The sequence below is a fragment of the Leopardus geoffroyi genome, chromosome B1, assembly GCF_018350155.1.
Source record: "Leopardus geoffroyi isolate Oge1 chromosome B1, O.geoffroyi_Oge1_pat1.0, whole genome shotgun sequence".
Taxonomy (NCBI): Eukaryota; Metazoa; Chordata; class Mammalia; order Carnivora; family Felidae; genus Leopardus; species Leopardus geoffroyi.
The window spans coordinates 101,397,586-101,424,132 of record NC_059327.1 but is presented as its reverse complement, the minus strand read 5'-3'; the positions used below and the strand labels follow the sequence as shown (position 1 = coordinate 101,424,132).

At 35.4% G+C, this 26,547-nt stretch overlaps 2 protein-coding genes across 7 annotated transcripts in view; one reads left to right on the top strand and one right to left on the bottom strand.

Moving 5' to 3' along the window:
• The window catches only part of FGF2 (fibroblast growth factor 2), a 66,121-nt gene extending 39,719 nt beyond the window's left edge, over positions 1–26,402 (top strand). Inside the window, exons 2-4 of one of the 2 annotated variants that reach the window (XM_045468271.1) lie at positions 12,749–12,852; positions 20,621–20,706; positions 24,752–26,402. In XM_045468271.1, coding sequence (XP_045324227.1) covers positions 12,749–12,852; positions 20,621–20,706; positions 24,752–24,824 — 263 coding nt within the window. In that variant the 3' untranslated portion in view covers positions 24,825–26,402. Of the gene's footprint in view, positions 1–12,748; positions 12,853–20,620 lie in introns of both variants that reach the window. The other variant, XM_045468264.1, reaches the window with a different exon arrangement.
• Positions 20,993–26,547, bottom strand: part of NUDT6 (nudix hydrolase 6) — a 35,877-nt gene continuing 30,322 nt past the window's right edge. For all 5 annotated transcript variants that reach the window (XM_045468299.1, XM_045468279.1, XM_045468318.1 and 2 more), the window contains 2 exons: positions 25,823–25,877; positions 20,993–21,640 (listed from right to left, as the gene is read on the bottom strand). In XM_045468299.1, coding sequence (XP_045324255.1) covers positions 21,243–21,640; positions 25,823–25,868 — 444 coding nt within the window. In that variant the 5' untranslated portion in view covers positions 25,869–25,877 and the 3' untranslated portion in view covers positions 20,993–21,242. The remainder of the gene's footprint in view (positions 21,641–25,822; positions 25,878–26,547) is intronic.

Here is a 26,547-nt window from a genome sequence, read left to right as displayed (position 1 = left end):
GTTATGTGTATACAATTGCTCTTCTCCTTGACAATACGGCATGTTCTTCACGGTCAAAGACCAATGTTGTCTTTTGCTTTGTGCTTCCTATTGCTTAGCACACAGTACCTGGCACATAGCTGTAACTAAAAAATCTTTATTGAACGAGTGTATAAATATATTCACCATTCTTGGAAATACTGACTTGACAGTTTCCAAAAATGATATTCTTTCACCAGGGACAAAACTGTCTAAATGTCAGCTTCCTTATTTATAAATGAGAAAAGTACACTAGATGATCTTGAAGTCCTCCTTCACAGCTCTAACGAATTGGTGTTTATGAGTTTAAGATTTATCATACTTGAGCATATTCAAAAGAAAACAATGCAAATTCTGGGGCAAATTCCAAAAAAAAAAAAAAAAAAAAAAAAAAGAGTTCCAGAATGTTTTGAGCAGTAGAAATAACCCTGAAATAATAGTTTGACATTTTAGTTTTACTGCAGAATTAAATGTGTCAAGTGCTAATAATCTGAGCACTTAAGCATTTGCGTTGTTTACTTATGATGATCAGAATTTCTGTTCCTTTGATTGCATAACCCAATATTTTAGAAAGACTGTATAAATTCTCCTTTGCTGAAGATTTTCAAGTAAAAGACAGCTGTTTCTTATGGATATTGTAGATAGGATTTAAAATGTAATTGTACAATGATGAGACTAATTTACTACTAAGGTCTTGCCTAATGATGAGATCCATCAATTTTGTGGTTTGTAGTTTTGTTTTGTTTTGTTTTGTTTTGTTTGCTATAACAGAAAAGAAAGTTGAATTATAAGCTTAGTCTGTGTTTATCAAAATTGTGGATTTCTGTGCATTCAAAAACTCAGTATAGTGAGTGGTCTCCAACTTGCTGTAATGACCTGGGTTAAATCAGTGTTCAAGGCCCAATTTAAAAGGTCTCTTAGTGTAGTAATTTTGCTTTTACAACATAGATATACCATTGATACAGAAAACCACATAAAACATCTTGTACTTTAATGAATTATTACTAGGTGAACATTCTTGTAACTGTCACTCAGATCGAAAAACAGAATTTTGTCAGCCACCCTAGAAGCCCATGTTCTCTGTCTCAATCACAGTCCCTTTCCTTCTCAATAAAAGTGGACTGATTTTTTTTTTTTAATTTTGGAGAGAAAGAGTGCACACACAAGATGGGGAGAGGGGCAGAGGAGAGAGAGAGAGAGAGAGAGAGAGGGAGAATCTTAAGCAGCCTCCATGTGCAGCATGGAGCCTGATGTGGGGCTGGATCCCATGTCCCTGGGATCATGACCTGAGCCAAAATCAAGAGTCAGACACTCAACTGACTGAGCCACCCAGGTGCTCCTATAGATTTTTATTTTAATAACTTCTTTGTATTATTGTTTCATCGTATCGATAGGAATCCTTAAGTATTCTACTTTAGTTTTGCTTTTTAAATATGTGTTTTAATCTCTCAGTCTGCATTTTGCTGATTGCTTTAGCTGTCTAGGACTTGGCTATTTTGGACAAATGTGGCTTATTTCATACCTCAGTTCTGGAATGACATTCTACCTGGAATATCATTCCTCCTTGTCTCCCTACCCTGTACCTTCTTCATGAAATTATTTCCTACTAACCCTTTAAAACTTAGCTGAAATCTCATCCCTCCTAGAAAGATTCCTGACATCTAATAACATGTCCTTTTCTGTACTTCTCATAGAGCCTGTATAAAACTCAAGTATGAAACCAAGAGCATTGCTGCAATTGTTTCTTCATCCATTTTTGTCTTGCATGAGATGCTTTCATCCACCAAACATTCACTAAGCAATCTTACATGCCTGGCATTGTGCTACAGCATGGGATGTAGAGATGGGCAAGGTACATCTCCCTGCCCTCAAGAAACTTACAATCAGGGAAAGAAAGACACATGTGATATATAATTGTTCCAAGTGGAGAAAACAGGATAATATGAGAGTATAGAGGAGAAGGTTCCTATCATAAACTGAGGAGAGCAGGGAGGAGGGAATGACCACAGAAGGTTTTCCAGAGTAGATTATAATTCCAGAGTCTAGCTCAGTGTGTGCCACAGAATAGTACTTATTATATAACAAAAACGAATGTTCTATTTTATAATCACTTATTAAGTACTTTTTAAGTGCAAGCTTCATAGTATTCTCATGGAGAAAATATCTTTTTTTTTTTAAGAGCTATGGTAGATACTTTATAAGTATAGAACTGAAAACCTGGATTGAAGCACTAAAATAGTGTATTATTTTTATGTAAGGTGAAAATCAAGGTTTTAACATTTATGTAAGTATAAAAATATAAATTTTACATTTCCAGAAACTAGGCTGAGGATGATCGCTTCCCTGGTTAGACATAGACAGAATCAATCATTTTTATGGTTCAGAAGAGTTGATGATTAAGTCATCTTCCATTTTTCAGAACAGATTTTCGCAGGCTTGTCTGCTTGTTATATTTTCTTTCCTGAGAAGTGTGGAAAATTTTACAGTGTACTCTTTATATGGAATATAATGCAATTCATTTCGTTTCCTATCTTAACATACTTAATATTTAAAACTATTTCTTTAAGAAACCCTTCTCCCCACTCTCCTTCCAGCAAATGAAACGTGTCTTTGGCTAATGCCTATTCTAAGTCATAAGATCCAATGGCTTTACTTATTAAGAGTCTTCTAAATCTGACATATGATTATTGTATCTTTCCTCCTCATGAAGCCAGTGTAACATGGAACAGTGACAACTAAAAATCTAACTTGAATGCAACCAAATTTAGTTTCACTGGACCGTACTGTTCAGTATTTTTGAGTACTAGCTGGAATTTCACATTGTATGGAATCTGTAGAGTATCTGAAGGACTCTATCTGGAACATAAACATAGTTTTTATACCTATTGTGGACTGAATGTTTGTGTTTCACCTCTCACCCAATTCATACATTGAAGTCCTAACCCCAATGTAATGGTATTAGAAGGTGGGGCCTTTGGGATGTCCACTCTCACAGTACTGGAAATCCTAGCCACAGCAATCAAATAAGAAAAGGGAATAAACAGCATCCATTGGTAAGGAAGAAGCAAAACTTTCACTATTTGCAGATGACATGATACCATATATAGAAAACCCTAAAGACTTCACCAAAAAACTTCTAGAACTGATAAATGAATTCAGAACTGAAATCTGTTGCATTTCTATATACTGATAATAAAGCAGCAGAAAGAGAAATTAAGAAAACATTCCCATTTACAATTGCACCACAAATAGTAAGTTACCTAAGAATAAACCTAACTGAAGAGGTGAAAGACTATGAAAACTAAAAGACACTGATGAAGAAATTGAAGATGACACAAACAAATGGAAAGATATTCTATGCCCATGGATTTGATGAACAAATATTTTTAAAATGTCCATACTGCCCAAAGCAGTCTACAAATTCAATGCAATCCCTATCAAAATACCAACGGCATTTGTCACATAACTAGAACAAAGGATCCTAAAATTTGTATGGAACCACAAAAGACCTCAAATAACCAAAGCAATCTTGAAAAAGTAAAGCTGGAGGTGTCACAATCTCCAATTTCAAGTTATACTACAAAGCTGTAGTCATGAAAACAGTATGGTACTGGCACAAAAATAGTCACATCAACCAATGCAAATTGGTATAGCCACTGTGGAAAACAGGATGGATGTTCCTGAAAAAGTTTAAAATAGAACCACCCACCCTATGACCCAATAATCACACACCTGGGTATTTATCCCCAAATACAAAAACACGAATTCAAAGGGATACATGCACCTCTGTGTATATTGCAGCATTATTTACAGTAGCCAAATTATGGAAGCAACCCAAGTGTCCATCGATAGATGAATGAATAAAGATGTGGTTTGTGTATACACACACAATGGAAAATTATTCAGCCATTAAAAAAGAATGAAATCTTGCCATTTGCAGCAACATGGATGGAGCTAGAGAGTATAATCCTAAGCAAAATCAGAGAAAGACAACAAGTACTATATGATTTCACTCATGTGGAATTTAAGAAATAAAAAAAGAGACAAACCAGAAGATGGACTCTTAACTATAGAGAACAAACATGGTTACCAGAGGGGAGGTGCGTGGGAGGATGGGTGAAATAGGTCAAGAGGATTGACTACACTTATATAGGAGCACCTGGGTGGCTCAGTCAGTTGAGTGTCCAACTTCGGCTCAGGTCATGATCATGAGTTGATCATGATCAGTTCATGAGTTGGAGCCCTGTGTTGGGGTTTGTGCTAACAGCTCAAGCCTGGAACCTGCTTCGGTCTCCCTCTCTCTCTGCCCTTCCCCTGCTTGTGCTCTGTCTCTCTCTCAAAAATAAATATTTTAAAAAATTAAAAGAAATATATACTTACGTTGTTGAGCATTGAGTAATGTATAGGATTGTTGAATCACTAAATTGTACACCTGAAACTACTCTAACACTGTAAGTTAACTATATTCGAATTAAAAGGAAAAAAAAAAAAGAAGGTGGGGCCTTTGGGATTTGATTAAGTCATGAGGACAGAGCTCTTATGAGTGGGATCAGTGTCCTTAAAAAAGAGACCCCGCAGAGTTCCTTAGCCCCTTTCCCCTAGTGAAGACACAGAGAGATGAGAGCTGTTTAAATCACCAGACACCAAAGCTAATAGCATCTTGATCTTGGATTCCTCAGCCTCCAGAACTGTGAGAAATAAGTGTTTACTTAAGTCATCAAGTCTATGGTATCTGTATTATAGCAGGCCTAATTATCTAAGAAAATACCCTTCAATACGTTTCCAACCAAATTAACACTAATTGTCCAATGAGCTGCCTTTGGTTACTTGCTTTGTTCTTTTTTAACCTACAAAACCTTTGATTAGAGAAAATTTAAGTTATATGCAAAAATAGAAGGGCCAGTATAATGAACCCTATGTATCCATCACCCAGCTTCAGCAGTTATCATCACATGACCAATTGTTTTATCTGTACCTTCACTAGCTCTTTTTCCCCTCCCTGGTACTGCATTGTTTTGAAGTATATACTAGATGACATATCATTTCATCAAGTAATTTAGAAAATGATTATGTAGGGGTGCCTGGGTGGCTCAGCCTAGGTTAAGTGTCTGACTCTTGATTTCAGTTCAGGTCATGATCTCATGGTTCGTGAATTCGAACCCTGCATCCGGCTCTGCATTGACAGCTTGGAGCTTGCTTGGGATTCTTTCTCCCTCTCTCTCTGTCCCTTCCTTGGTCATTCTTTCTCTCTCTCAAAATAAATACACTTAAAAAAATTTTAAAGAATGATCATATAAATAAATAAGTGATATGTATGTATTAGTACATATCAGATACATAAATGATTCATATGTATTGCTATGAGACCTTAAGAAAATAGTAACAGTTCCATTCTCATGCCTAAAAATTTAAAAATTCCCTTAGAAGCACAAAATATCCAGCTAGTTTTAAAATTTCCCCTATGGTCTTTTATTTTTTTACAAAAATTTAAAAAAATACTTGCTTTAATCAGGATTCAAACAAGGTTTACACATTGCGTTTATTCATATGTCTCTTATGTTTCTTTTAATTGAGAAATGTCCACTCCCTCTTGTAACTCATAAATGTGATTATTTTCATAGTCATGTTTAACATGGTACACACTTTATGTTTTATTCTAGATTATTTTAAAACTGACAATGCTAGCATTGTTATGTTCTTATAAAAGTAACATATGCTCAACCAAGAAAAAATTCAAAATGTCAAAAGGTATATGAAAATAAAATATTTTAACTAACTCTGGGTTAATTTTCTACTCCATGTATATTCAAGTGTATACTTTTTACATAGTAACTATTCCCTCTGCTATTACTTTGGGCCTGAGATTAGAAGTCTTATTTAGAAATCTTTTTGTAGTTCTTAATAATAGAGAACAATTTGATGGTTACCAGAGGGGAGGGGCTTGGGGTAATGGGTGAAATAGGTGATGGGGATTAAGGTGTGTACTAGTCATGATGAGCACAGGGTGGTGTATGAAGTGTTGAATCACTATATTGTACACCTGAAACTAATATAACACTGCATTAACTAACTGGAATAGGAATAAAAATATACATAAAGTAAAATAATATTGGCAAAATCTTTTTCTAGTTCTTGGGGTAGAAGCTTAGATTTTCATAATTTTTTGCTTTTCTAGTATCAACACTTAAAGCTATAGCTTTCCCTTTAAGCATGTTGAGTTTCCATTGTCATACAATTAGAAATACTTTCTAATTTCCCTTGTGGTTTATCTGTGTGTGTTTTTTAAGAAATATATTGCTTAATCTCCAAATATTTGGGGGATTTCTAGATAACTTATTGTTACTAATTTCTAATATAATACTTTGTTTGATTTCAATCCTTTTAAATGGACTGAGACTTGTTTTATGGCCAATATGTAATTTATTCTTGGGCATATTCCTTAAAAAGAATGCATATTCTGCTTGGGTGAACTGACCTTTAAGTGTCAATTTGGTGGTGTATTTGCATGGAAAAGAGTAAAGTTGGATCTTCATACTGCATACTAAAAATTAACTCAAGGGGCGCCTGGGTGGCGCAGTCGGTTAAGCGTCCGACTTCAGCCAGGTCACGATCTCGCGGTCCGTGAGTTCCAGCCCCGCGTCAGGCTCTGGGCTGATGGCTCAGAGCCTGGAGCCTGTTTCCGATTCTGTGTCTCCCTCTCTCTCTGCCCCTCCCCCGTTCATGCTCTGTCTCTCTCTGTCCCAAAAATAAATAAACGTTGAAAAAAAAAATTAACTCAAAATGACTCAAAACCTAAATGGATGAGATAAAACTAAATTTCTCAAGAGAAAAGCTAAGGTGTAAACCCTCATGACCTTAGATTAAGCAGTGTTTTTTTAGATATGACAATAAAAGCACAAAAAATGAAAGAACAAAATTGATAAATTTGATTTCATGAAGACTAAAAATGTTTATGCTTCAAAGGACAACATCAAGAAAGTGGAAATTCAGCCCACGTGATGTGAGAAAATATTTGCAAGTCAGATATCTGATTAGGGATTTTTGTGTAGAACATATAAAGAGTTCTTACAACTCATTGATACAAAGATAACCTAATTAAAGTGAGCCTAGGATCTCAATAGACATTTCTCTAAAGGAGGTATACAAATAGTCAATGAATACTTGAAATGATGCCTGATATTACTGCCCATCAGAAAAATGCATATCAGAAATATGAGATAACACTTCATACCCAGCTAGGATGGCTATAATAAAAACAAGAACAGAAATAGAAAAAACAAAACAAAACCCCACAGAATTTAACAAATGTAGTCTGGATGTAGAGAAATTGGAACCCTCAGTTTCTAGTGGGAATGTAAAATGGTTGCTTTGAAAATAGTCTGAATGTTCCTAAATGATTAAACATAGTCACCATATGATCCAGTAACTTGACTTCTTAGTGTATATCCAGAAGAAATGAAAATATGTCTATAAAATCTTGTTTGTGTAGCATGTTCATAACATGTTCATAGCGTAGTTCAGAGTAGCCAAAAATTGGAAACAGACCAAATGTTCATCAGCTGATGGATGGGTAAATCAAATGTGGTTCATCTATTCAATGGAATGTTATTTGGCAATAAAAACAAATGAAGTACTGATAATGGCTACGATGTGCATGAACCTTGAAAACCTTATAGTAAGTGAAAGAAGCCAGTCATAAAATACCACATATTGCATGATTCCATTGATATGAAATATCCAGAATAGGCAAATCTATAGAAACAGGAAGTAGATTAATGGTAGCCTAGGGCTGAAGATGGTGGTCCTGGGGACATGGTTGGTGAGTACTAAAGCATATGGGATGGTGAAGACGTTCTAAAATTGATTGTAATGATGGTTCCACAATTCTGTGACTATAATAAAACCATTGAATTTTATGTGCACTTTAAATGAATTGTATCATCTGTGAATTACTACATATTACAGGTTGTTAAAGAAAACAAAGGAACCAGAAGCACCCAATAGTTTAGGACAAAAGCCCTTGATATTAATATCATGGTGACTTTGGAGAAAGAACTTGTTAGCTGGAGGTAATTGATTTGAACAATTCAAGTCTACTAGGCAAATAAGCATAAGCAAGCTTACCATGCTGGCAGTTTATTTATTTATTTTTTTAGCAGTTTTCAAAAGACTATGATGTTAATAGGAGAATAAAGTCTCAGGTGAATGAAAGCTACCTGATCTAAAAAAAAAAATCAGGTCAAGTTGGTAGATGTTACTTATATATTCCATATACTTATTGATCATTTCTTTTGTCAATTTTTGCTTCAGATATTTTCAGATTCTATTGTTCTATCTACATATTTAAGATTATTATGTATTGATGTATCTTACCCTCTTAGCATCATGCAATAACCTTGTTCATCTCTATTTATACTATTGCTTTGAAGTCCACATTGTCATATTAATATAGTCATACCAGCATTCTTACACTTAGGGTGTACATTTTATATTTTTTTCCCACATTTTTACTTTCAACTCCTGTGTCTTTGTATTTAATGTGCTTTTCTTGTAAACAGCACAGTTAAATCTTTTTTATCTTGAGAATTTTTTCTTTTAAATGTATTCATTTGCTTTTAGGTAATTATTGGTATGTTTGGGTTTAATCTGCCATCTTGGAATTTGTTTTCTAATTTCCCCCATCTGTTCTTTGTCCTTATGGTTCTCATTTCCTTTCTTCTTTTGGGTTAATTGAGTAGATTTTTTGTATTCTAGTTTGCCTTATAGCCAGCTGCCAACTGTTTGGGTAGGTCAGGGGTTAGCCTTACTCTTGAACTCAACCCTTGGCTTTCTTTATCTTGGAAGAGCTCTTTTGATCCTGCTTTGCATTTGGTGACAGCTCAGTGCCTGTCAGAGGAATCTTCTTTAGCTTTGTCCTGCTCCCCTCTTTCAGTGGCCTGCTGCTTTGCACTCAGCAAAGGCCTAAGGTACTTTAGGAAGATTTCTCAGTCTTTCTGTTCTGTCCCAACCTTTGATATGTGGTGGTTGTCCACTAGGTGCAAGCTCTGTGAGAGGGAACCAGCAGGTGGATATGGAGTTGTTCTTTGATTAGAGCTCCTCAGAATTCTAATTCTTCACATCAACAGCTATTAAGAGTTAGTAAAATTTCAGCTGGTATCTCCATACTTCCCTTTTTGGCAGGTTTATTCTTTCCTCTGTCAGAGATAAAAGCAGTTAGTCATTTCTGTTTTTGAGAAGGGATCATATGTATATGGAATTTAGTTCATTTGAGTTACTTTGCATTTCAGTTTTAATGGGTTTTTAAAGAAAATTTATGACTTTTATGGCTTTACAGCTTGTCGTTTTAGGCTGTAGTTATTTTTATTTTTATTTTATTTTTAATTTTTTTTTCAACGTTTATTTATTTTTAGGACAGAGAGAGACAGAGCATGAACGGGGGAGGGGCAGAGAGAGAGGGAGACACAGAATCGGAAACAGGCTCCAGGCTCTGAGCCATCAGCCCACAGCCTGACGCGGGGCTCGAACTCACGGACCGCGAGATCGTGACCTGGCTGAAGTCGGACGCTTAACCGACTGCGCCACCCAGGCACCCCTGTAGTTATTTTTAAAGTGCATATAATTATTTGGCAGTGGAAACATTTTTTTAAGCATCTACAATTGATACTTAATTTTTAGTGACTTACTGAGTGATAATTGCCTAGTGTGGAATAATACCCAAGGAATCTCTAAAAGGTTGATGAATCAATCAATGATGTTACTCTGGGTATTGAGTCACTGGCATTGGCCACTGGTTATTGAGATTACTATCCATAATCTCCCTTATGACCATTAATACACACTTAATGATGGTGGGCTAGAGCTAGGCTATGCTTTATTGATAAAGCACCAGAAGAAAGTATAGTGATTATGCAATCTTGCCTCATGAGCCTTTATGCAACCTTCTGAGCTAAAAAGAAATATAAATGCGTTCATAATATGGCTTATCTAGATCACTTTAGAGTTGTATATAAGGATTTTGCTCATAATCATTAAGATAATTTTGGTTATATTTATTAAAAATAAATCTTATTTTCTACATTTCCCTGTATTGTGAAAAAGGCTTTATGAACTTGTTTAGTTTTCATGTTTTGATTATATTCATTTTGCCTTGTATTATCTTGTAAGATTCTGCAGAACAATTTTGCCTGGTAACTGCAGGCTTACCTAATGCTGTGCTGTCTGGAATCTAATAATGACTGATATACAGAAGAGAATCACACATTAAATGTTCAACAGACTAAAAAGACATAAACTAGTGCAAATAGAATAATAAACTCCCATGCTTCTAATAACTATTGACATAGGTTAGTCAATCTTGTTTTATTTATCCTGCCCACTTTAGGGTTGTCTGGGTGGCTTAGTCACGCATCTGACTCAACTTTGGTTCTGGTCGTGATCCTAAGGTCATGGGATTGAGCCCTGCAGTAGGCTCCACGCTAAGCATGGAACCTGCTTGAGATTCTCTCTCTCTCTCTCTCTCTCTCTCTCTCTCTCTCTTTTTCTCTGCCTCTCTCCCCCACTCACACACACTCTCTAAAAAATAGATGTTTATTTAAAAATAATAACAAAAATATCCTGCCCACTTTGTAAAAAAAAATGATTGGCTGCTAGAATATGTTATTTTTGGTTGCTAAAATGTTTTTAAGCTAATCCCAGATGTTATGTCTTATTTTACCTGTATGTTGCTCTGCTTGATAGAGAAAATTTTAAAACATAATTATATGACATAATAATATCTAACAAAGTGAATAATAATTCCAGAATCTTTCAAACATTGCTTTTTTATGCCATGTTTCCCTAGCTACCTGGAATGCCTGTGAGAATTAACTTACTTTGTAATGTTATCTAAATAATATTATGCTGATTTCTAAATGTTTGAATATTTACTGCTTTTTTTTCTGTTGTTCTTGAGAATGTCCTAGATATGTTGAATGCAAAAATTCATTCTGACACCAGGTAAATTTTATATAAACAATGTAAACTTACCCTCTTATGGTGTATACCCTCTTATGGTGACTTATAAGGCAAGTTATAAGAAGCAAAGGTGTGAGAAGGTAATAAAGAGTTAACTTGGCTTAACCAAGACTTTCCTAAACTTATTTGGCCCCAGAACCTGTTTTTTATATGTAACCTCTGTTTGCCAAAATACATTTTGGAGAATACTGTTCTGGGCAGGAGAATGCTGCCTCTGAATAGCAAAACAGAAGATGTTAACTTCATTTTTATTTGAATCAATTAGATAATTATTCTTATGGCATAATTATAATCATGTAATATCTATTTTTTTTCCTACTACGGTCTGCTTAATACTGATAATGCAGTATAACAGGTCACCCTCTTCAAGATCTTACATTCTGAAAATCTTTCAACACATTGTAAAAGCAAATTAAGTATGAGCATTTTAGTTTTCCACTACATAGATATTTGCAAACTAAAATAGCTATACATCACAATCCCTCTTTCAAGAAAGATAAATGCATTGGTATTGTATTAAGGGGGAAGCTAGGGGTGCCTGGGTGGCTCCGTCGGTTAAGTGTCCTACTTTTGGTTTTGGCTCAGGTCATGATCTCACAGTTTTGTGGGGTTTCAGCCCTACGTTGGGCTCTGTGCTAACAGCGTGGACCTGCTTGGGATTCTCTCTCTCCCTCTCTCTCTGCCCCTTCCCTACTCACATTGTCTCTCTCTCTCTTTCAAAAGTAAACAATTTTAAAAGAGGGAAGCTAGAAATAAGATGTGTAGGAAAAAACAGGTGAACACAGGGGAAGGAAAAAGGGAAGATAAACATAGTCTTAACAAACAGGGTTCATGGAGGGGTGTTGGATGGGGGGATGGTCTGGATTGGCGATGGGCATTAAGGAGGACACTTGTTGTGATGAGCACTGGGTGTTACATGGAAGTGATGAATCACTAAAGTCTACTCCTGAAACCAATATTACACTATTTAACTAACTAGAATTTACAGAAAAGTTTGAAACAAAAAAGAAACTCAAGGAAAAACAAACCAAAAGATAATAGTGAGCAATTGTATTTTATTTGTGAAGAATTGGTTAAAAATAACTTAAAAAGTTTAAACTTAAGGGGTACCTGGGTGGCTCAAATGGTTAAGCGCCTGACTTGGGCTCAGGTCATGATCTTGCCGTTTTGTGAGTTTGAGCCCCTCATCCGCTCTCTTGCTGTCAGCACAGAGCCCACTTGGGATCCTCTGCCACCACCACCCCAGCCCCCTGCCCCTTATGTGCACATGTGCTCTCTCTCTCTCTTGCTCTCTGTCTCTCTCAAATAAACATTAAAAAAAAAATAAAAAGCTTAAACTTAGGCAGTAGTGTGGAAATTTTTACAAGTGGTTTACATTTTTATGTACTTTAACAATATGTTCACTTTTTAAAAATATGTAAGCAGTTAACAGGCCAAGTGGAGACTAATTACACATCAAAGGAAAACATTTCCCCATTCTGCCACTCTTCTCTGCTCACTGACACTAGAGTGAGAAGGGAATCTGGGAGCACTCATGCTCTAGAGCATCTGGGTCTCATCCGAGTATGATCTAATTGACACCCGTCCCCTTTCCCTCCACCTTGCCAGTCCTCCAGAGTGGATTAGCTGGTTGCTCTTGTCTTTATATTGCATAAGTGTGTAGATGGCTGTTTTTTCTGTGATGCTACAAAGGTAATTTTTCCCCCATTATTTACAGTCAAACTGCAACTTCAGGCAGAAGAGAGAGGGGTTGTGTCCATCAAAGGAGTCTGTGCAAACCGCTATCTTGCCATGAAGGAAGATGGAAGATTACTGGCTTCTGTAAGTAATGCTGTTTTTTGTAGTTTTTTTGTTCGTTGGCTTTTGTTGCTTTAATTACCAGTAGTGGTATACTTCATTAAGGATTTTGCAAGTATTAAATAATTTATATTCACCCTCTAAAATACAGTATTACTGTATTTCACAGATAAAAAACTAAAGTTCTGAGGAAGTAATAAAGTAACCATGGAAACACAGCTGCTAGGAAGTAGAGCCTGGATGGCATTTGAGGCAGTCTTGACTCCAGAGCATGAGCTCTAATTCATGTATTTTACTGCCTTCTCTGCAAAGCTATTAAGCCATAGTTATGAAAATAAACTCATATTGTGTTGTTGTTTGAAGATCAGTGGGATGGATATATGCAATTTTGAGTATCAGTCTTTAAGTTTCTTTTTTCATATTTCACATACAAAATGCTTGCCATATAGAATACTTGTTGATAATGTGGGCCCTTAACCTAGATGCTGATAGTGGCTCTGCCATGTATTAGCTGTGTGTTCTTGAGCAAATTATTCTGAGTTTCCTTACCTGTAACATAGAGACAACAATGATCTTATCTTACAGAGTTTTTGTGAGGACTAAATTAGATAATTTACATCCAGTGCCCAATCTGGGTCATGCATAATAGATCCTCACAATATTTACTTCCTCTTCATCTTCTCAGTTATATATAAACTCAGTCAGGACAATGACTTCACTCTTTTACTTTTTCTCAAAGCTAGTTATGAGTCCTAGCTCCTGGGTAATATTCTTTTCACTAATGCAGGCTCCCTGCCACCTCCACCATTGTCATTAGAACCAGGATTACATGTTTGTTGAGCAGACATAGTGTGTGGGGAATAGTGCACAGAAATAAAGCAGTATAAAAGATATAGATCCAACTCCTGTCTCATTGGGGGAATAGATGGGACACATACCTGAAAGTGTGTGTGTGTGCACATGCATGTGTGTGTATACACAATAGTCATCATACCAGTACCGGTAGCCAGTTACAATCGCCTATAACTTTCCCCACAGAATGGATCTAATATTACTGAACGCTTGTGTTTTACGGCATACAAATAGTTTTTGAAAATTTTTCTGAGTGAAGACCTTTGGATTTCTCAAGGACCAAAACAGACTTAGGGAGAAAATATTTCAATCATCTGATTGATCATCTGACAAAGATATATTTATGTTGATATGTTATCAATTTATGTGATTTTTGCAGGATAAATAACAAGTCTGGGTATAATGGCATGCACTCTCTTTGGTAGTTGAATAAACTTCAGAATTCTCTTCAAGAATAGCCAATATTTATTGAGCCAACAGTGTGCCAGATGTTATGCTAGGCAACTGGCTTATAAAGTTGAATACAAAATGGTCTGTGCCCGTAATGATTCATAATCTTGGGGAGGCAGAAGTGTAAATAAGTATTTGTAATAATGTGTAAGGGTTTTGATGTGTTGTTTCTGTATCTTGTGTAGATGCATAATAATATTGGAAAGGAAGTAAGAAATACTGACATAGGAAGTAATATAGGAAAGGAAGGGCCTAAATTTGTCTAGAGTGGGGAGGATGACATATAAATGGGATTTTAGATGACATGGAAGAAGGAATTCATCATAGAGTATAGGTACTTCCAGGGCACGGCACATGCAAAGTCAGAAAGCTTAGGAGGTGTTTCTCTAGCATTATAAGTAATTCACTACTGCTGGAGTGTAAAGTGCAAAGGAAATGTAAAGTGGAAGGGAAGAAAAGATAAGGCTGAAGAGGTGGATAGACTGCTGAAGTGCCTTATACACCATATGTTGCAAGTAGTGGGAAGCCACTTTATGAACTTGCACTTGCCATAGGCATAATTCTTTCCACTCTTCTCCCTGGCTCCATTTCAGACTATTGTGTTATGGCACATCCCTGGATTCTTCTCCATTCTCCCCTGTGTGTGATTCTTGAGCGATTTGCAAAACATTCTCATTTTGTCACGGATAGAAGAGTACTCTGGACACATAAAATATTTTGGTTCTTAAGAGTTGTGTTACATCGACTGCTACCATTGGGAGTATGAAAAAAGACTTAAGTTATGTACTATTTTTTCCCCTAATACCTTCACATATTAATGGCATGAATACTTTCAGGGTAAGGATTTCTCACTGAAAACATTTGTTAAGGGTCTGCCTGCCCCCCCTCCCCCCCACTTTGGAGTTAGAAAAAGCAAAAGTTTAAACTAACTATATTTAACTGGCAAAACCTATATTTAGAGGCTGAAATTGAGTAATTCTTTAATACACAACAGATTCTTATTCCATTCCATAGCAGGATAAATTTTGTTGCCATGAACAACAGAAGCCCAGAACAAATATTAGGATTTATGATTTGTTATGTGTTCACAAATTGTAGGTTTAAAAAAACTGCAACTGCATATAGTGAAGTTAACTGTAGTTTTAAATTTAAGTCCCCAAACATCAGTGTTAGCATTGGTATAAAAAATTGCATATTGATTTCTAGATAATGCTGTAGATTATGAAATCCTTAACAAGATATCGCAATATGAGAAATGTGTATAACTCGTGTTGATCCATAATAGTGAAATATGAAAAAAATTGTATTCTCTGAGGATATACATTTAACAACTGCAAAAGTAAACTACTTTTTTTTTTTTTTTATACATTTGCAATAACTTTCTTAGTTGAGGGGCCTTAACAATGAAATGAGACCCCTGTGCATAGCAAAGTAGGGAAAATAGATTTTGGAGGGCTCAATTATCCAATTATCTAGATTGACAATACATACTGATCAAATTTGTTAGAAAAATACAGTAATTGAAGAGGAATGTATGTGATTTTTAAGAGAGAAAATATTAAATGCAAAGGTTACTACCTAATGAGAATTACTGCTTTTACAAACCAATCTCATAAAATTTTACACAACTTCTACGTATATAAAAAAATTAAGGTCCAAATTGCTTTTAACTTTTCACAATTTGTATGTTTTATTTTGTTCTGAAATAATCAACATTGATACTTACATCATGTCTGTTTTTAATTCTCAGAAGTGGTGTAAGCAAAGCATTTTTGGATTCATGTTGAGCAAACTCCCTCATAAGCCAAAAGTGAAAAATCAAAGTACTGTAAAAGAATAAACAATCCAAAAAACAGAGCATGGGGAAATGACCATAAAGTTCAAATCTAACATGTAGCAGTGGACCAGATTTGTGTGATTGATCAATGTATAATGGGAGATACTTCTTTTCTCATTGTATATCAAGACTTAAAGATTGTTTAAAAGACTTTAAAGCCTTAAAGATTGGGAAGGATCTTTTTTTTTTTTCAATGTTTATTTATTTATTTTGAGAGGAAGAGAGAGAGAGAGAGAGAGAGAGAGAGAGAGAGAGAGAGACTGAGTAGGGGTGGGGTGGGAGAGAAAAGGAGAGAAAATCCCAAGCAGGCTCCACACTGTCAGCACAGAGCCTGACTTGGGGCTTGATCTCACAAACCATGAGATCATGACCTGAGCTGAAATCAAGAGTCAGATGCTTAGCCAACTGAGTCACCCAGGCGTCTCTAAGATTGGGAAGGATCCTAAATATCATCTAATATAATCTTATTTTACAGATGAGGAAAGTAAGGCTTGGAAAAGTTAAGTGACTTCCTCATAAATGTGAGTTAGTTAAGAATTAAGGCAAGTCTGTAATGCAGGTTGCCTGGCCCACCAAAGACCCTCACAGATGTTGTTGGGATAGTCAAATTATTAGAGCCATCTGATTTAGTTTTCCCAGGGCCTAAATAGTCTATAAAGTTAGATGATCTTGATATATTTCAATTCTTAGTCTGAATTTCTTTGGTCTTAGGTCTCTAGTTTTAGATTCTGCAGTATCATTGTATTTTTACTGGAGGCTAACACAATTTGATTTACTCATTAAGAAAAGAAATAAACATTTAATTAATTAATTAATTAATTAAATATACATCCTAGTTAGTTAGCATATAGTGCAACAATGATTTCAGTAGATTCTAGTGATTCATCCCCTATATATAACACCCAGTGCTCATCCCAACAAGTGTCTTCCTTAATGCCCCTTACCCATTTAGCCCATCTCCCCTCCCACAACCCCTCCAGCAACCAACCCTCTGTTTGTTCGCTATATTTAAGAGTCTCTTGTGTTTTGTCCCCCTCCGTTTTTATGTTATTTTTGCTTCCCTTTCCTTACATTCATCTATTTTGTATCTTCCCTTCAAGCCCTCGCTTCATCCACACTGGCCTCTTTGCTGCCTCTCACACATTCTAGGCATGGTCCTACTGTAGGGCTTTTGCACTAGCTATTCCTTCTGTTTGGAATGCTCTTTCTTCTCTGAGAGCTGGATGGTTAACTCCTTCACTTTCAAGTATTTGCTCAAATGTCAGTTTCTTAATTGCGCATACTGTGACTATGCTAATATTGCAACCTAATCTCTATTCCTCTACTCCCAATCCCTCTTACCCTATTCAGCTTTACGTTTTTCCATAGGATTTATCATATTTTAACATATAATTTATTTAGTTATACTTATTGCATGTCTCTCCAGTTGGAATTTGAATGGCACAAAGGCAGGGATCCTTGTTCAGTTTTGTTCATTGATGTATCCCAGTGGCTGGAAGAAAAACTATGCATTAAATGAGTAAATGCACCATTTGAACGGTGTGTCTTCTATATCCCCCAATTATTCTTGAATTAAAAAAAAAAGAAAAACTTAGCTTTATGAAAAGGGATCAGATACATAGGCAGAGTTGAGTGTCCACAATCTGAAATAAGTTATGAAGAGCATTGAGTTTTAAATAATGGGTATAAGATAATTATGTCACAAGATTGTTGTGATCTTTAAATGATACACATGGAAATAGTCAAAAGCCATGAATTAAGGGAATTCCCAGATCATTGGCCTATATAAAATAAGGGCCTCAAAGACAGGGTACAAGTTGTTATAAACCCTTAGAAACTACTTTATCCACTTCTTCTGTGACATCATTTCTTTGAAGATTCCCTTTTCTTCTAAGTTTGAAAAGGTTAGCGTTACACATTGAGAATAGGGAAAAAGCTCTATAAATGTTTATAAATTTTGGCAAAAATTACTTTGCATTCATTTTTAACAGGGAATATTGAAATCACAGTCACCGATGATGATTTGTAAACTTATAATGGAGAGGATTGAAAATTGTATTTACATTGGGCTGTTAAATGCCTGCTTGACTTGAGACTTGAATTTTGCCCCTACTACCCATTTTGAAAAATGTAGTTTGTTTTCAAGTATGTAATAGTTTAGTAAATTTACGTATCTGAACATTCAGCACAGAAGCTAGTTTTCCTTCCCTCCCATTTGTTTTTGTAAGGGTACAAGTAAGTTCTGTACAAAAAAACACAAAATAAAAACAAAAACGTGGATTCATGATGTATTATCCACTTAATCCCTGGTACTATTTCTTTTCTCTGAAATATTAGGAACTGGTTGAGAAGACAGATATTATTGCATGGTATGTATCCCAATAGGCCAAGCACTGTAGGGAGTGTCAACTTAGCAAGGTGGGACATCCTGGAAGCTGACAGAACACCAAAAAAATCAATGTCCAGAATGATGATTGAATGAGGTGGTTCAGGTCTCTGGAGAATTAGCCTGTGAAGCTCAATGATGACCTTTCACATTATCTTTATGATTACCGTGACTTATCCTCTCATTCTTTACTCTGCTTGCTTCTTTTTCTAAAAAATGTTTATTTTGAGAGAGAGAGAGAAAATGCGTGTGAGTGGGGGAGGGGTAGAGAGAGAGGGAGAGAGAATCCCAAGCAGGCTCTGCTCAACAAGTGCAGAACCCAATGCAGGGCTTGATCTCACAAACTGTGAGTGAGATCATGACCTGAGCTGAAATCAAGAGTCAGATGCTTAACCGTCTGAAATGCCCAGGATCCCCTATTTGCTTCTACTCCTGATCCTAAACCTGGAATAGGGAAAGAGGAAGATTTTTACCAGTGGCACTGGAAAATGACAAAGTAACACAGGTTGACTTCAGTTAACACAAAAAGCATAATCAACTTCAAAGGAAGAGTTAAAGTACTAGCTATATAGAATATCAATATTATCCTAGGTGTAATCTTTATGCATAGGAGAGTCCTGTGTATCACATAGCTGGGTCCTTGTGCAATGAATGCTTCTCTGTAATGCTACCTGTCACTTATTTGCATAAGAAAGACTTCAGTTGCTTTTGTAGTAATTTGTTACAAAAAATGGGCAAATCAGATTTTGTGTATTTCCATTCTGAAAAGTTAACAATGGTCAAAACATTAAGGCCAAGTAAATATCCAGTAAAATTCTTATCTCTAGAAGCAGATTACAAGATCTAGTACCACACCCTTACTTTAGATGACGGAAACGCCAGTTACATGTAGATCATTTTCATTTTGGTTATTATGCCAGCTCTTTTCATTGTTCTGCTTATTGATTTATGTTTTTCTCACAGTTTGTGCCACTGTTTATCTTAGAACTAAAGAATCTGGGAAAGGATTCAAGTCTTTTGACTGTGTAGTTTTTGTAAACCTGAAGTTTCCTAGATTTGAGTATACAGAAATAAGCTGGGATCTGGTACACTCATTAATACGAAGCTTTAGGTTTATGTCATACATGTACATGTTGTATTTGTATGTGGAAATACAAATATGTATGAATTTTTATGGTTTTCCATATGGGTATAATTCTTTCTTCCTAATTGTAATATAAGTAGTAAATGATTTTTCTTTAAAGTAAATCATTTGTTGACACCCCCTCAAACACACACTCCAGAGGTCAAGAACTATCATCGGTTTACCCTGTGAAATTGATTTTTGAACATTTACGTGAAATAATGTAGCAGCCTATTAGACTTCATTACTTGGAAAGTATTTCCAGGTCTATTTGTAAAGCTAGCTTTTCCCCCTCCCCCCCCTAAAGAGTTCAATCGAAATAAAAACGGAGAGTAGTTTCCCCTCCCACAAGAAAGACACTGCCAGAAATAAACATGGTCTATGTTACTTATTCTTCATTCTCTGTTAGTGTTTTGGGAATATTAATCATATATTAATGTTCTAATACAATTTTTTGGCATTATATATACATTAGCTATATTCTATATAATAAACTATTCTTTTTATGCCTTAGAAATGTTAGCCACTAGAAAAAAATTGCTGTAATTTAAGAATTGATACTGTTTCTGTGAGTAAAGTATTAATTAACAAAGCCTTCTTCTTTACGAAGGTATCTCTGGGTTACCCTTCCAGCAGTTTCAGGGGAACCCTGGTATAAGTAAAAACGACCCCTGATTAGTCACCAGCCTCTGGACTGGGAGGAGTATGGATGTGCCATACATACCTAACTGGAAGCCACAGCTTTGGGTTTCACTAAGTGAAGTGTGTTGTTACTGGGTATATCCCCCTTCGTGAAAGCTATGTTCATGGGATGGCTTAAGTCTGAGGCAGTGTGGTTCTGACAGCATCTGTGTGCTCTCGCTGCCTGATACCCAACCTGTCCATTGTAGGGCTGGAGAATGGTCCTTGAATTCCTCCTCTGAAGAGATGTGCCTGAAAGCTCTCCTGCTGACGTGCTGAGTTCTTGTCCTGCATCCCTCTGCAGAGCTAGATTCTGTCAGACTTTGGCCCGTTGAGTCTTGCAAACTAGTTTGTTCTGAAGCCAAGAGCACTGCTGCTGGTTGAGCAGAAGGGGCAGTGCACTCTCATAAGTGTTTCATGTGAAAGCATAATAACAACTACTCATTCTTCCTTTGTTTTTCAGAAATGTGTTACGGACGAGTGTTTCTTTTTTGAACGATTGGAATCTAATAACTACAATACTTATCGGTCAAGGAAATACTCCAGCTGGTATGTGGCACTGAAACGAACTGGGCAGTATAAACTTGGACCCAAAACAGGACCTGGGCAGAAAGCTATACTTTTTCTTCCAATGTCTGCTAAGAGCTGATCTTAATAGCAGCATCTGATCTCATTTCATATGAAAGAAGATGTTTTAGAAATTTGTTAGTGAAAGAAAAAAATGTACAGCTAGCTGCTCAGTTTGGATAAATGGTCAGATAACCTTTTATCTAATACTAAATATTTAACCATTGCCTTAGTAAAGAAAAGCAATAAAAGTTCCTAGAAAAAGTACAGACTTCCACCTTTTATATAGCATTTCCCTTTATCCAGTGAAGCTTATTTAGAGCTACACTCTTTGTCATACATTTGCTTCATTTGGAAAGAGGCTTTTAAAAACAAATTTTCTTCATGGAAATTATACAAAATTGGAAAATTAAAGTCAGATATTAGTTAACCCCAAATGTCCACCACTTCATATAATATGGTACACATTATCCTACACGTACCATTTACTTAACATTTTTAAAAACACAAATATGGATTTAATCCATTCCTATCATAGTTCTATAATTCTCTGGCAGTTCCTTATGATACAGTTTATAGAACAAGCCTGTGTAAACTGCTGGAAGTTCTTCCACGGTGAAATCAATCTTGTCAAACCCTTCTCTGTACCCGTAGAGAAGCAGTCTAGCAACTCTGCTGGTGATGGGAGTTGTGTTTTCAGTCTTGACTAGGTCATGGAGATCCATCCACTCACACCTTAAGCATTCACGCTGGCAAAAATTTATGGTGAATGAATATGGCTTTAAGCGACAGATGATATACATATCTGACTTCCCAAAAGCTCCGGGATTGGTGTGCTGTTGCCGAATGCTCAGAAGGGACCTGAATTCTGATTTTATACCAGTCTCTTCAAAAACTTCTCGAACTGCTGTGTCTCCTATATAAAAGAAAGATGTACAAATCAGTAAGGATCACATTTTTAGAATTTTAATCATCAGTTATCTAAAGGTTGAAAAGCAAAACTTCATCCTAAGAAAGGATTCAATATAAACTTGCCTTCTGGACATCCTGAAATACCAAAGTATTTTCTTACCACTGTATATCTAAGAAGCTTTTGAAATATTGAGTATTTCTTTGGCTATTTGTAGGCTTACCCACCTGTATATTTTTGGAGTCACATTTTTAATCTCTTCCTGCTCTTTCCCAGAAGTTGAAAACCTAGTTTCCTGCAGTTAATATTCCTACATGTTTCTTCATTATTATCCTGTTCCTGCTCATCCATCAAAACTGCCTAAATTTATACATATTAGGATTGAGAAAATGTGATCCATTCTTCCTTACAAAAGTCTGTAGAGCTGCAGAATGTATTGAATGGAGAAATGTTCAAAGCTTTCCTGGTGATCTTGGGTGGGACTGTCAAGCCTCTGAAGTCATAGAACAGATTCATTTATAACCATTTTGTTATGTTCTTGTCAGTGGAATCCCATTATGGTCATTTGGGACATTTCCTTTGTTTCTTGAGATTCCAAAGAACTTGGATTCATTCCTCCAACACCAACAAGCTGCAGTCATTTTATCAGAAGTGTTCAAGAAACTTGCAATTTACAGAATTTTGTAATAATACAACAAGGTTTTCACATTTATAAGGCTGATTTTTTCAATATTATGCAAATTTTTAGGGCAAAATGTTTATTGTCAACATTTTTGTGGTTGCTTTTTCTAAATCTCCAGATGAACCCCCTAAATGGGCTTTCTGTAATTTTGTGATGACCTGTCACGGACTCCCAAAGTGTTTTATGAAAAACCCTTTAAAAAGCTGCCTTCTTTGCCCAGTTTGCTGGGAAGCTTCCTAATTTCACAACTGCCAGAGCCACAGATTTTTCCTCAAAGACCCTTCTATTTCCTTGTTTGCTGTAAAGAAAATTTTATTTACCTTCTCAGTCCTATTGGTGAAGAATAGGTAAGGAAGAGGAAGTCAAGGAAAAATGTCTCAATTTCCACATAACTCTGATTAAAGACTGGCTTAAGAATTTCCTACATATGCTTTTTTTTTTTTTTTTTTTAAAATCCTAAGAAACCGCTCTGGAAATATTCATGGGAAGAGCAAAGGGTCCCGAAAATATAAGACATTGGTCTGTGATTTTGAATTACATGCTGACTTCCCCTTCCCTTGAGATTTGCCATAGTTTAAACATGGTTAGAAATTACTATTTAAAACTAAAACATAAAAGAAGAATTTGTGTTAATAAAAGGAAAACCTAATGAGAAAAAGAATTTTCAGCCTGGCATGTAATACATGTTTGCTACTAAATTTGTTAAACTGCTGCACTAGTCTAAAACTTTACATGTCATTTGCTGATTTCACTTAACTATTGTTTAAATGTTTATTTTTATTCCTTAAACACTTTGAAAAATAACTATCGGAGTCCTGTTAAACTCTTAGTACCACCAATTAAGAGTTTGGCATTTCGTTTGGATAGCCTTTTTATGTGTCATGGAAGCACAGGACAGACTTGTGAGTGAATGAATATACCCTACTCAGCAGTCACCTTAGCAGCTGACTGAAAATCAGCACTGCCCTGGGTAGTTTGATCAGTTTAACTTCAATCAAGATATCATTGACTAGACTAAAAAATGAATGGGTAGATAAGTGCTTTTGCACTTATGAGGTATGAGTAACTTCTTCCACCTCAACGTGGAAATCTTTACCCCAAGGCTTTCACCATGAATTTAAAAACTTGTAAATTTATTTAACTGCTTTATTCTGTTTTACCTTTATTTTAATGTACTGTAAGCTGAACTGATATAACATTTACTGTTCTATATGTTTAACAAACATAGGAAAAACCAAGGGGGTTTTGTTTTTATGTTTGCTGACTGAGATGTTTAAATATGTCCTAGTGTTTTGTTTAGTTACAAGACAGTGAAAAGGAGTTTATTTTGTTATTTCTATTTTGTAATATTTAACAATAGGATTAGGTTGGAAAAAAATAATAGGGAAAATTGGGCAGAATGTGGGTTTTCCTACTGTTTCCCTCTGATTCTGGTGCACTGATGAGCTCTGATCAGAACCTGCTACTTTATAGTCCTTTCCCCATGCAGGGGATTCTCTTCCTGTCACTGGTAAATGGTATTTTTTTTAGAAAGGCAACTTCTCCATTTTTAACCTTGTAGATCCTTTTGTACTATTAGGGTATTATATTGAAGCCTGAGGATTGCATTCTATTTTGTATATGCCCCCCCTTAATTTTTTTAAGCACTGTGGACAAGAGAGCTTCATTTACTTAGTAGTATTATAGAATTAAGGATTCCAAAACAAATATGTTTCCCATGTGTTTCCCAGTTAACTAGTGTTTACTACTTAAGAGCTATATTTGTGATGGCTGTATTCTACTATATTACATACTTCCCTAAATACAGAATTTAAAGAAAATAATTTTAATAATTATTGGGTGATTTGGCTTCATCCTTTAGAATATTGTGTTAAAAGACAGAAATGCTCTAAGTCATGGTCTTTCAGAACTCTGTTGTCAGTTATTATTTCTAGCTGCTTTCAGGATTTTATTATTTCTAAGGCAAAGCTTTAATTTATAATACGCCTAGACAATATGAATGCCAGTTGCTGCTTCTAATTCCACATGGTTGAGGCATATATATGTTGTCTAAATAGGTGGGTTGTTGTGACAACCACAAATATTTAAATTCAGAATTCACTACTTTTTTCCTTTCTTTTTTTTAAACCTGGACTTAAAGAGTTCTGGAGTATACTTAAACCTAAAATTATGCATGCTTGGCTTGGAAATGTTTATTCATTTGCATTTAAATAGAAGTAAAAATTCAGGATCCATAAAAACTCAAAAGTCCATTCATTTGGGAAGGCAAGACTCAAAAGATGAAACTAACAAACTTCCTGTAGCCTGATTTTTGCCCAGTATGGACTGGGTAAAGTTGTAAAACAAATTTAACTAGCTCACACACAATGTCACAGATCACATAAGGATAGTATGAAATAAGTAGGTGTTCCAAAGTAAATGGTCCTTTCTTTCAGCATTTGCACCACTCCACAATCTTTTATTTCAAAAGAAGACCTAAACAACAGAATTTACGCAGAAGGTCCCTGAAGTACCTAAAAACCAAAATCTGCAATGGATAGATCTCAGTGTGGTAAATTTATTTCTGGTTTGTTAGGAATTGTCTATGTACTGTGTATGGGGCATTTTAATCTGTAACATCAAAAAAAAAAATCAAGTTTCAAGTATATACACATCAAGTATATACAAATATTTAAAGATAATGTAGGAAGTTGCCTTTATATATAAATGTTGGTTAAATAGTGAACATGCACATGGAAAAAGCAATCATGGAGAAATAATACTGGTATCAAATGAGTCATCCATTGATTTATTATGATAGAGACTGCGTTTGACTCAGTGGTTAAGGAATATGTAGGAAAACTCCATATTTACTCTTTCTACTCTTTACTGTAAAATCAGTAACATGGAAAGTTCTTAGCTTATTTCACATTGCCTGGTTTTAAATACTGAGCTCTGTAAGTTGTTTTAGTTGTTTAGTTGTTTTAGAGAGCTATCTCTCTTTTGAGACTTTCTCATAGGAGAGTTTTGGCTTCCTTACTATTTAAAATAAATAGCAGTCAAAATTATTATAAAGAGGGGAATTAAGTCAGTAGTGCTCTATAAGTGACTTTTAAATGGACCTCAAAATAAGTATTACTTATAAAGTTAGTATGCATGGTTGTGTGGTGAAATGGTCAAGAATTTGTGTTTTCTTACAGTTTAATTCCAGGAAAAGTATTAGTCCTATCCAAAATAACCCTAAATGCTAAACTTTACCAATGTATATGAAAAGCTTTTTATTTTCAAACAAATTAATCTAGAAGCAATCCTAAACAGAACGGGTGGTATGCTCCTAATAGTATTTTTTATACTAATGGAATAAGTTGTAATATTATAAGTTTTGCTGCTAATTTTATATTAGCCCTGAAGTAACCTCTGAAATTTCTCAGAAAATTTAAAATCTTATTTTCAGCTATAGAGCTAAAAAGTAAACACAGAAATTTCCTAAATTTTTTCAAGCAATTAAAAATATGTAAGGTACACACCGATATCTTCTCCAGGCTCTGACAGGCCTCCTGGGAACTTCCACATATTTTTCAACTGCAATATAAAATCAGAAAATAAAGTTAACATAGCTTCAATCACTAACCCGCACATGGAGACTCGACAGAAATTGGTCAAGGGATTGAGAATTTATTTTTTGGTAATAACATGCAAATTTCTTTCATCTTCCTTCTTCACTCCTCCCTTTTTCTTGGGGGGAAACTGGTGACTTTTGAAATCTTTTCCTACCTTTTTCTCTAGGAAATAGAAGTGGTTTTGTTTGGTTAATGTGATAAATTCTGTATGAATGAAACAGTGGAGGGAAACATCTACTGAATTTGTGTAATTTTTAAAATTTTGCTGCTAGTTAACTATTAACAAATAGAGGAATCTTACAGATGCTGCTATAAATAAGTAGAAAGTACAGTATAAGTTTAATAACTAAAATATACTATTTTTAATTTTCACATTTATTTTCTGTGTTGTGTGTCTAATCAGATTTCTCTTGTCTCTGTGTTAATGATTGTATGTACAAATGTAATTGCTTTTCATGGGTAGCATGAATAAATCTGATTAGTTTAAGTTTGTGCTGTTTGTGTGTATACCATTTCTTTTTTGGGGGGGAAGGGCAAGTGGGAAGATCTGAGAATGAGGATACATATGGAAAAAATTGATTACAAATAATCATGAAATGGCATGGGACCATATTCTTATGGCTGACACAATT